Source organism: Dicentrarchus labrax, unplaced genomic scaffold (genome assembly GCF_905237075.1).
Source record: "Dicentrarchus labrax unplaced genomic scaffold, dlabrax2021, whole genome shotgun sequence".
In the NCBI taxonomy this organism is placed as follows: Eukaryota; Metazoa; Chordata; class Actinopteri; family Moronidae; genus Dicentrarchus; species Dicentrarchus labrax.
Window position 1 is genome coordinate 5,948,695 of NW_026136724.1, and position 12,629 is coordinate 5,961,323.

At 39.7% G+C, this 12,629-nt stretch overlaps 1 protein-coding gene across 1 annotated transcript; it reads right to left on the bottom strand.

The window, feature by feature from the left end:
• Window positions 1-5,583: 5,583 nt before the first annotated feature.
• Window positions 5,584-11,335, bottom strand: LOC127358858 (amphoterin-induced protein 2-like). Its single transcript, XM_051392348.1, has 2 exons — window positions 10,974-11,335; window positions 5,584-9,703 (listed from the first exon to the last, which is right to left on the bottom strand). Exon 2 carries the CDS (start codon window positions 9,604-9,606, stop codon window positions 8,089-8,091), a length of 1,518 nt encoding a protein of 505 aa, XP_051248308.1. The 5' UTR covers window positions 9,607-9,703; window positions 10,974-11,335; the 3' UTR covers window positions 5,584-8,088.
• Between the last annotated feature and the right edge of the window lie 1,294 nt (window positions 11,336-12,629).

Consider the following 12,629-nt stretch of genomic DNA (forward strand, 5'->3'; position numbering starts at 1 on the left):
AAAGCGTCTTAAAGGTCCAGTGTGTAACATTTAGGAGGATCTACTGGCAGAAATGGAATATAACATTCATAGCTATGTTTTCATTACTGTATCATTATAATCTATAATATAATTTCATTATAATCACCTGAAAATAAGAATTGTTGTTTTTGTTACCTTAGAATGAGCCGTTTTTATCTACAGAGGGAGCAGATCCTCTTCTATGGAGTCCACCATGTTGAACCCAGAACGGATAAACCAAACACTGGCTCTAGATAGAGCCTTTCATGTTTTTCACAAAGAAGAATGAATACGAATACTTTTTGTTAATAAATAAAGTTCTACACAATAATTTGTTTATTTATTTATTATTTTGTTAATTTTACCACCCAACACCTCCCTAATGCTTCAATGAACAGGGCTGGTAGTTGGGGCAGCCTTCCAGTCAATTCCTCATGTGTAGTCTCAAATGCTCTTTAGAAAACTGAGGAAACTGTGTAGTAATTGTTTGATAATCCTGGTTCTCTTCAGTTTAGCAACCATGTCAACACCGCATGTAAAGAAACATAAAAATGGCACATTGATATGTACGTATATGACCTGCTAGAGCCGGGGTCTGCTGGAGGTTTCTGCCTCTTAAAAGGAAGTGTTTCCTTGCTGCTGTCGCCAAGTGCCTGCTCATGGTGGGAACTGTTGGTTCTGCGATTTAGACCTGCTCTTTCTCAGTGTCCTGAGATTACTTTTGTTATGATTTGGTACTATACAAATACAACTGAACTGAACTGAATTACTTAGCTACAAGGCTAAGGGCCAGATTATTCTAGTTCATACAACATGTCATCCGACCTCGTTAGAAGTCAGATTTGTTTATTGTCATTCCGAACAGGTGAGAAGCCAGCTGTCGTAGAGAGGGGGGAGACAGGATAATTGTTGTAATTGTGATGATTGTCAGTTTCTCCTGTTTTTTCTGGAATACATCCATAAAAAGCTAGCCAGTCATGGCATGAAGTGGATGTGAATGTTCGATTGTCGTTCCTGGAAACACCACAGCTCCCCCTAACCTGGGCTATACAGGCCCCTTAAGTAGCAGAGACAATCCATTTTTTTTTTTTTTTTTTATTATGACACCACACCCACAACAACTACTGTATAGTAATGTTATTAAGCTAATAAGTATGTGAATGTGACTGTTTTGATGAATATGTAGAATATAATATGGAAAACATTCCTCTACTAAATCTTGAGGGGAATAAAAACAGACTATTTTTGACCTGCAAGGGTTAAAGGAGAACTTCTGATGGAAGTGAGACCTTACAAAGAAATTACATTTTGAATACAGGGCAAAACCCTGCAGGATTTAATAAACTTTCGCACTGTAAGCCTGAAACATGTTCCCTACCTTATTGATGCAGCAAATTCATCATCAAGCCTTTCACAGTTATTACAGAAACGTGTGTTTGATATGTTGTTTTTATCCCGCAGGCAATGGATTTTCTGTCTGTTATCCCTTTTCCTTTGTAATATATTGTATGGTACAAGCTCTGCAGAGCATGACGCTCATAAGAAACTGTAGGTCTGACACACATTTTACCTCTCATAATCCTGTTTCCATTATTTAGCTGTTAAATATTTTACTGTGTCAATATTTCTTCATATTTGTTATAAAAAATTAAACAAATGCAAATATGCAGTTGTGCATTTTTTATGGTTATTGTTCTATGCATGTCACCAGCATTACTCTCTGGAAATGGTTACAGTGTAGAGCATGTATAAGGTGTGGCACAAGTGCTGCGAGCATTAGAGGATAAACTCCCACTGGGGTTGCACATGCTCCAAATGTGAGGAAGTATCCATCAAATGGCATTAATTTTTCATTCATGTAGTAAGAATATTTGACAAGATTTTACATCATTTTTACTGTACGTGCTGCAATTTGACTTTTGGTTCCAAAAAGAGCTAATGAAAAATTACACAAGCTTCGATCAAATTCATGCAGACTGAAGGTGAATGAAAGGTATTAATTATCATGAGTAACGTTTGCTTTTGAAAGAGCGGGTCTACAGGGGGCTCGATCCCCAGTATTTTGTGAAGATCACAGTAAAACTTTAATGTCTTTTCACATTATAAAGCTTTAGATCCAGATGTCAGAACGCAGAGGATCGTCAGCACCGTTAAGAGGCCAACATTAATAAAATCATGATAATTAAACAATTTGCTAAATGGTCCCATTGTCTTGAATGTGTTCACATTAAGGTTCCTATTTCAACTGCAACCCACACATCCATTACACTCCTCCAGCATTTGAATTATGGATAGTCAGGAAATTACCACATTTATATTGGGCACAGAGAAGATTAAACGCCTCTGTGGCGTCCGACTATTGAAATTTTGCAGGTTTCAGGAGAATTTTGTAACTTATATAATAAAAACTAAACTAGAACGCTAGAAACTCATAATAATACTAATACTCCTGCTACTCTATTATTATACCTACTAGTGCAAAGAAACAGAGCGACCACCACTACAGTATGCTGTTACATAATTACAGAAACGAATACAAGAACATTTATAATGACTGAATATAACAAAACTACATATGATATTTAGCAATAATAAGATGCATAACATGGACTGTATCTATGTGCACCAGGTCACGCTAATGCTAACACAGGGCTAAAAGTCATTACCAACAATAAACAAATAGGGACAGAGACAGATAGACATATTGACCATCATTATCTCATCTGCCACGGACAGCAACAACTTATGGCTGTGGAATAATCATAAAAGGCAGAGGATCTTTCTCCTACAGAGTCCTTACCCTCCGATGGCAATGAGCCGGCAGATCACAGAGATCCTGAGCCTTAACAGTTTGAACCTTTGACCATCAAGGTTAGAGGAGAGCCGGTCAGCCTATGTTTTGCTTTTTTGACTGCTCCCACCGTTGGGGATGTCAGTGAACAATATATACGCTCTATATAAAGAGAGGACAGAAAAAACAACCAGGAAAGAAGTACCCAGGGACAAGACCAAAAGCAAAATATCCACGGAGAAGACCAAAATGAACTCCACAGAAGTCGACCTGCTCCCTCTGTAGATGCTAAAGTAAGAAACATGCAATATTTCCTAAATTCCTAAATGTTACACACTGGACCTTTAATTCTGGTTAACTAACCTTTCAACTCCAAGGAGGTGCTTACAAGACAGTTGTAAGCAGCAAAAGCAAGTTTTGCCCACAATATGTGTAGAACTGGAAAAATCACCTGTAATAACATATTATTCCAACAAGTGATTATGTGTACAGTGCAAAAGAAATAATACTTTAGAGAGGAGTTTTTCTTCAAGAGACATTAAAGAATACAACAGAATAAGATACATATACACTGAGTACATATATGCAGATACATACCTAAATATTCATATACAGACCGATACATGAACACATATATACAGTAAATACATACATATATACATACTGTACATACATATAATTGTAATTGAATGTAACTAAACATCTAGCACTAGGACCCGGGGAAAAGGACGGGCTGCTCACCTGGGCTTTTCTTCCTGCACTGAGATCCACCTGAGAGAGCAGCTGAGGCCAACTTTTGTTTGGTGTCTCATTTGGTAGGCTCCCTTTTTTTAAAATATGTTTAAAAGCATGATTTTGATGGTGAAACTGTAGAACCTTAAAATATTTCTTCCAGCTCATAGAATCAAATTAAAGATTTTTAAAGATTATTGTTAGAAATGTTTTACTTTTGGTGAGGGACTAAAATTAGAGTGACTGTTTGGGCACAGCCAAGAAACAAGGTATGCTCAAGCAGCACAAAGATGTTATCCCCTTAATACAATATTAACATGCTCCTTTATAAATATAGATTCCAGTCACCTGCATGCCTCCAACAGGGGGAGGGAACTACTTTAAACAAAGGAATCTTAAGAAAGATTTTAGTCAGTCTATCTACTGCACCTTTTTCTGTTTTATTTTTCTTGAGGGGTTTTCTGATGTTAAAGGGGGGACTGAGTGGTAGAGTAGCTGTCTTGTGTGTGTGCTTTATTGTGTTGTTTTGAGTCACCGTAGCTTGCTGTGAGCAGGTTCATTTGAGTGTTGATTTGTAGTGTTGGTTTATTCATAATTTGCCTCCATATTTTGTGGCAATTTCCTCTTTCATTGTTAAACCCCACACTAGCCTCCATGATGGTGTAGTCTAGAACCACTATTGTTTTCTTTTTTTTGCTTGCTCATTTAATGTCTGATTTGATTTATGTATTAACTGTACAATTTACTCCATCCCTCCTTTTATTATGTACTGCATTCAGCTCTTCTAGAAAACTCCCTTGCAGCCACTTAATTGAATGGAGACAAATCTTATATTTCATACATTGTAAATAAAATCTATATACTGGTTCAGCAGTCTTTGGCTCCAGTTTATTCTGGGTCTTGTGTATTGAGTATCACAGGCCACATAAATGTGCAAACATTTAATTAAAGGGTCACTGCATCAATTTAATACTGCACATCCATAAAGTTAGGGCACTGAGTTAGGCATATAAAATATAATCAGATATCCTGACTTTTAGTCCCCAAACTCAAAAATAGATCTAAATTCAAATAAGCAAAGCCAATTTTTTCCTTCCGGCCTAACAAAAAACAAATCAAACTCCCATGCGTATAAACTAGTTCTGTTTGAGCACAACCCAACCCTCAGACTCTCCCTGTTAAATGCCCAAACTCCACACCCTCAGTTTGGAACGCAGGCTTTCTGCCATAAATGTGTTGTATTTACACCTTACACATGCTTTCACATTTATGTGTTTTTATAAATATTTTGTATTTAAACCTAGCCTGAGATAATTGGTAATCATTGTGTGTAATAGCTGTGGAGTGCCACTTTAAAACCAATAATAAATAAAGGGAAGATATTAAATGAGGCTACAGTTATTATGTGCTATTTCTACTATAAATTGTTGCAGTCATTATCATTCAAATATTATTCAGTGGAGTGACTAACAAGCAAGCTGCTAACTGGAATGGGGAAAAGAGTTGCTAGTTTTCTCTACTGGACTGACAACACCTGCAACACTCTCCAAATGTCACTGTCTTGACCTGTGAAAAGCACCCTGTCACAGCGAACGGCGAGGGACGCTTAAATTAGTCCCAATGGGATCCATCACTACCTGAAACCTATTCAACACCTGCCATTGGCCTGTTGCCTCCTTGTCCTCACTGCCATTACACTACTCTTTAATTAGTGTAAGTTCATATCAAATGTCTTTCCCCTTGGAAAAGTACTGACTAACAAGTGCACAAGAAGGCTTTAAAGGGTTTTGCTTTTTTCAGCTGGCCATAGAAAAGGCTCGTAAGAGGATTTTTGAAAATGCGATTTGTTGACTCACTAAGAGGTTATTTGCCATCCTTAAATCCTTCTGATGTAACACTACTTTTCATTTTTCACCCAAACTGCCTCCTTTCATTTTAGATCCAAAAAAGATTGCACCAGATCCCCAGAGAGGAGCCAAACACGGTGAAAATAGATCCTAAACAAGTCAAATATGGGTATTACTGTTGTCACTTGCAGGGATAAAAGAACACACTTATCCTCCAAATTGAAACATTTTATTTCATACCTAAAAATATCAGTCCTTGAAGTCCTCACAAAGAGTTACCTTCACTGCTCTACTTAAAATGATCCTGCGTCTAATAGAGCAGAGCAAACTTTAACAAGTTAATATTCTGACATTGGTAGCATGGACATGTACGGCCACAGAAACTTATTCCACACACCTATAAAAACCAAATAAAGGGAGGACAGGGGAATGTGGGTCACGGTGGGCTTGGGGCAAGCCGGCAAACCTCCTGATTTCTGTGACACTAATCTGGGCTGAGTGAGGCTTCATCGCAGAGCCCAAACTCCGCTCCTGTCTGAACAGATAAGGATCAATTCCTCCGGGAATCTGCTGTTTGTAAAGCTGTGGGTCGGTGTAACAAGGTGGAGGGGTAGCAGAGAAGTCCGTTTTTCACAGGATGAACAGGGATCAGGTTGACATGTGTCCAAGTGTCAATCCAAACCAGCTCCAGGTGAGCTGGTCTAGACCTATACTCTGACACCTCTGTGGACTGATTTTTCCACGGTGTCAACATAGTACTATTTTTTTTTTATATAGTGCTCAAATAACGGTAGTTATTTAATATATATCTGCTGGTTGAAGTCAGATTAAAGTCTTATATGTAGCCATACAGGTTTTTATTTGCCTCCACCCCAATACAATGAATGTCAATGGAATTTTGATTATGGTCAAACACATTTATTTTGATGTTATTCTTTCTGTAACAAACTTGTGTGGGTAGAGAAAACCCAGAAAAAGTAGGGGCATCCAGGGCCATGCTCACCCTGGATTTATTTTTTGGAAAATAACCTTTAAATGCAAATTTCTAGTTACTTTTAAGTGAGTATGTTTATCTTCCTGCACTTTTTAAAAGCAAGTGAGTGAGATTCTGAGCATTGTAGCACAGTGCATTGTGGACGATATGGTTGTATGTGGCCTGGATGATCCACAAGACAACAGTTTTTGAAAGGACAATTTACTTCACTAGACAGAAGTTTCAAAGAAAACTGCTCAGTGAGGTCTGTGGATTATGCGTTTGGCCTGACATTGCATAATTTGAATGCTAATTATTTTAAGACAGTATTAATAGATTTTTTTAGTCACTTGGGGCAGTGAAACAAGCTGTAAACAACAGTGACATATTATCATCTAATTAAGTTAAAATGCTGTACATGTTGGCAAACTGTTGCCTATTTATACATTCAGCAGACACAGAGCAACATTAGCATACATTTGGAGCCATGTTTCTGGCCCAGTATTTACTCTTTTTTTAGTTTAGTTTTGTTGTTATGTTCACCAGCTAGTCGCTATCTTTCTCTGTCTGCCATTTGCTGCTGAGCGAGCGGCGTAGAGTAGGTTTATTGGTGCTGTTTGCTGAGAATAGCTGCCTTCTGTGGCTGGAAATAGGGTTGATGAGCTACAACAGTAAAGCTTCGGCCTGTTAAGCCAAAACAATGAGCTGAAAGGCACTAAAATGCTCCAGAGAGCTGAGGAGAACAGTGTAATCGGGTTGTAATTCTTAGTTTGTTCATCACTTTGAGTAATTATATTCACATTGCACAAGTCATTTGACCCATTGATTAATGCAGCTTTAAATGTAATTTTCAGTGTTAAGAACAACACAACCAAAATTCAATTCACCTCCACTGTATTGGGATGGAGACAGAAATCTCAGATTGATATAGAAAAACCTAAGCAAATACACATGGGTAAGGGAAACCAATCTGGATGGACCACCCCTCCAAGAGAATTCCACCACATTTGAGTTCATCAAATGGATTTTCATCCAACTAAACACCAGTCTGTATTTCTGCAAAGTAAACATTTTCTAGGTTCTAGGTTTCACCTAATAACAACACATTAGGCTAGTCTATGTCTTACTTTGTATTGTTTCTTTTTGCTTTTTAAACAGGAACTTCCACAGGGTTATATTTGATTAACATCATTTGAATAGGGTGTGTAGCGGTCTGGCAAAACAACAGTTTAGATAATTGCACACACGACACACATGTTTTGAAAATGAAACATGAAAAAGTTCCACAGCACAGAGACAGATGGTTAAAAATAACAAGGGTCACTGCCAATATTCACAATGCATATACTGTATAATAACCATCAATGCCTCTAGCAGCTTATCAAGACAGGTGTGCATATTCCTCTGAGCCCAATTTAAAACACCACCCACATTTATATGATCTTTGTGATCTTTGCAGTAACAATTTCCAGCGTTAACAGTCAAATTTCCATATGAACTCCTCTTATAGAAAACAGACACCACTTACAGTCGAGACATAATTGAAATTCTGCCCACGATAGGGCTGCATTTTCAGCTTCAGACCAAACACCCAAACCCTACGGCGCAAACCTACTTCACAAGAATCACAGTACACTACTTTACATTAAATGGATTTTCTCATTATGTACTGAAACAAGACAATGAAAAAAACACTTGGGTTCAGACTGTAAGAATACAGGAATGTGCAAAAGGTAATCTTCTTGCTATGCCACGTGAGCAGGGTCTATGAGGGCCTGTCCCACTGTCCTACTTCCATTCTTGAGAATTCCCTCAGTGGTAACATGACCCAAGTTCATTGCTGGTGTTTTTGGAACACCAATATCAGAGTCCTCCGTCTGAGGCTCTAAGAAAGCCACCCTCTTTCCATTTGACCTCCGCTGTCCTGACTCTACCTCTCTGGGGTCTGAACAGAGGATGATGGCTCGTCCGCCACACCCTCTCGTTCCCCCGCCCCGGCTTTCCCGGCATCGACATGGAGTGAGGTAGAGGTAGAGCAGCACTAGTATGATGCTGACCACGCAGGAAGCCAGGGTGGTGAATGCTGTGTTGAAATGCTCGGCACCACTGCGGTGTGCCAAGCCGCTGGTGGAGGTACTGCTTAAGTTTCCTACCACTATGCTGACCTCCAGAGACTCACTGGGGTCATAGTGGCGCCTGCGTGCTGTCACACACCCATACATACCAGAATCCTCCATCACGGCTGATCGGATTTCAAGGGTGCCATTGGGGAAAACTATTATGTGGTCATCCGGATCATTGGTTGATGAATTCACCACAGTCTTTGGGGTAACCCAGAACACCACCAGCCCCCCTTGGGCTGGAGAAGCAAATCCTGGACATGGCACTCTTAGCCATTTACCAGGCTCTACTTGGTAAGTCTGTGCCTCAAGGGGCATATCTAACACTACCTGCTGGCTACATTCAGACCCTGGTCCTGAATCGTCTCTACATGGATATTCATCTCTGAAGTCCACCAGGGGGCGATACTGTTTCCACATCCAGTACTCCAACAAGGCGAGTAAAGCGCAGTCACAGACCAAAGGGTTTTCCTGCAAATAAATTCCATCTTGCTGGGTGAGAGACAGCAGGTTCTGGACGGGCACCACGGAGAGCTTGTTGTATGACAGATCGAGAAAGGTCAGATTACGAGGCGATCCAGGTTCCCAATAAAGCCCCAGAGGGAACGCCATCAGTTTGTTCCCAGAGAGGTAGAGCCTCTGTAGGCTGTGAAGATCACTGAAGGCCCCTGGGTTAATCTGGGTGATCTGGTTGCCAAACAGCAGCAGCTCTTTCAGTTCCTTCAACCCAGTGAAGATGGATGAGTTCAGCACTGTTAGCTGGTTGGAAGAGAGGTCCAGGTGGAGGAGATGCGGCATCACAGCGAAGGCGTTCGCCTCAATTTGGCTTATGGAGTTTCGGCTGAGAACCAGTGTAGCAAGCCGGTCAAACGGTCGGGAAATCCAGTCCACAGGCAGGACAGTGAGGGCATTGTGGCTCAGGTCCAACCGTGTGGCATAGCCTGGGAGATCAAAGGGCAGCACGGACAGATTGCGGCCGCTGCATGAAATTATATCACTGGTACAAAGACAGTAGGGTGGGCAAGTGGCCACAGAGCGAGGGAAGCCAAGACACAGGGAGAGCAGCAAGGCTGCAGCGACAGGGTTGCAACAGCTGCCTCCAACGTTGATCTTGCCCAAAAGCTTTGATGCAGTGGGACACATCCTGGTACTCCCTCAGGATGGGATCTCAGGTTACTTTCTCACTGGGTGTACACATGTCAGGTTTACAAGCCTCTGATAGTGGATGGCTAATATGACACTGAGGAGAGACACAGACAGAGAGGAAAGAAGAGAGAGAGAAATGAATCTCCTTATTTTTTATTCTAGTTTTACAGTAGTAATAATCTACTTGCACTACCAGCACTAAACAGTTGCCTATGAACCATGGGCAAAGAAAGATAAACAGCAAGAACATGTAATAAGGCATTACATGCATGTAACTCTAAAAATAAATTGTAATCCACATTCAAATACAGCAGTGATGGCTGCTGGCATCATCTGCACCCGACAACTGTTAGTAACTACTGGAACAAGTGTAACTTGATCCATACATGTTAGTAATCCATACTCCTCCCCCATATTTCCCACCAATACAATGCAAGCTGATGACTTCTTGTTTTTACACCTAACTTTTTACTGTTTGCTGTTTTACAATTTTCTATTTAACACCTTTACTCAATTCTAACATTTGCTGCATGTTCTTTTATATCTATCACCTGTGTTTAACTCTCTGACTAAAATTATAGCACTGCAGTGTATTGTAGTACTCAATATGTTACAGCAAGAATATTATACAAAAATAAAAACTATATTTATAGTATAGTTAAATTGCACGACTCTATTATTCAAAATCTCCATAAGCAGCTGTTTTTCCCATCAAACTGATCTCATAATGATTATTTTATGTGTGTGCTGTAAGCAGATTAATAGTAAACAAGCACATGAAAGGAAAACAGTGGGGCAAAAGAACTGTAACAATTGGCTGATTGATCAACAGAACATTAATTAGAAACTCTTTTGATAATTGATTCATCATTTAAGTAATTTCTAAAACAAGAATACCACTAATTCTGTAGCTGCAGCTGCTTGAATGTGAGGATGGGCTGCTCTTCTCTCTTTTATATAATTGTAAACTTGGGTTTTGGACTGCTGCTCGGACATAACCTGACTTTTAAAAGAGGTCGTGTTGGACTTTCACTATAGGTCTTTGTAGCCCGAGCAGTTAATGGATTAATCGAGGCGGTAATAAGCAAATACTGAGAATAACTGTCAGTCGCAACCACAGTGAAGTTTACAGATGTGGGAACATGGAAATAAAAGCTAAAAGGCACAGCACTCATGTAAGTACACAAGTGCGCAATGTAAACTGGTTGTGGGTGAAAGATGAACTCTTCTATATTAGTCTACTTTGCCCCTCTCCTGTTCTCTCCCCGCACATTGTCTGGCTCAGAAGACAGAGAACAACCAGGATTTCACCACTTTTATGAAAGCAAAACAAAAAAACAGAACAAACCCAGCCGACGGCTCACCTTTACGCCCACACTGCTGCCAGTTCAGACCATCACCTCGTCTGCCTTCGCATTCACCTCCAGACGCGCTCTCCGGACGCGATTCGGGTCCGCGTCCCGTATGTGAATCCTAAAATCCTACAGGCAACTTGGCTCTTTTTTTGGAGCGAAGCGCATCGTTTGCCCTCCGCAAGTGTTCCAGCCGGAGTGTGAGGAGGAAACAGGGAAGCTGCGGCTGAACTGTTCACCTGCAGGTCGGGTTGCATGTCGCTGAGGGAGGGGTCTTCCTGAGAGTAAATACGGAATACACCAGCAGCCAGTACACCAATAATATGAGAGTGCTGCTGCCAAAAGGAGGAGGGGGGGTGAGAAGGAGAGGAGAGGGAGAAGGCGCGGTAGGAGAGGGTGCAGCATCAGCACCACAAATTCTGAGTAATATGTGAAACCACGACGAGAGAATTGAGTTATTAAGGTGTTTAGGTGCAAATGCAGTCAGGAGCCGAGTCGGTGCCATTTGCATGTTGTAATTTTAACTATTACATTTTTATTTTATTTTTTATGTTTTTATTTAGTTTTCAAATTGAAGCATTTTTCGTACCAGGGCTGAAAGAGGGATGATGAAGAGTTTTTTTGCATCTTCTTTAGTAAAATGCAACCACATGGTATCAAAGATAATAGCATGAGATCACTTTGCATCTTCCCTATGGTTTACCAAAACTATAGCCTGCTGTAAGAAAACATAATGACATCTAAGAAGTAATTTAGGACTGAATGTTGAGACGTCCTTGGTCCGACTTTTGGTCTTCCCATGGCCTTCAGCAGACTCAAATCATTCTTGTTGATCATGTGAAGGGGGATGCAAGGGTGTAACCATGGTACAGACATAGTGTGGGGCCATATGAGAGCCCTTCAACAGACATTTATTCAAGTGCATTTCCCACAGTTCTATGATATTTATGAATATTCACACATTTAGATTGTTGTTTTGAGGACTATGTTGACATTTGAATTCACATTTAAAGTGACAGTCTGTGATTCCCCATATATAGTGGCTACCCCTCTGCTTCATTTTGTTCCAGTTGCTTACTGTTTTCTGTTCACTGACTTTAAATGCACCTACCAATTAGAATGATAAATGTTCCAGTTGTAGTGGATAGGATAGCTTTCAGTGGGTGGAAATGACATAGTTCGCTGGTGGCTTTTTCAACATTAAGTAACTAAAACGCACTTAATGTTTTCCTTGATAAACGGAAAGACATAATAAAATAAAATAAATAGGAAATAACAAGAGACACTTCTTTAAAAAAGGAGGAAATATTAAATATATTTATACTGTATACTGGAGGAATGTGTCAGGATAATAGGACTGAGTGAAAACCTTGGGACACAACTAAAATGTGTATTTTAACTAACATGTTATGAATTTCCAATGAGAAAATGCATTTTAAGTCTAAATTTCAAATAGAGCCACACAATAATACAAAATAAAATCATTTCTGAAGGATTAAATTTAAATTATATTTCATGGTGAAGTTTTAGGTAGCTTTTATTAAGGTTTTATATGATGTATCTTCAAATTGCAATTAAACCAAAGTGTAACCCACTTAATAATAATAATCAATAATAATAATAATCTATTATATAGATAGGTTTCATGAATATTTATGCATGTATTGT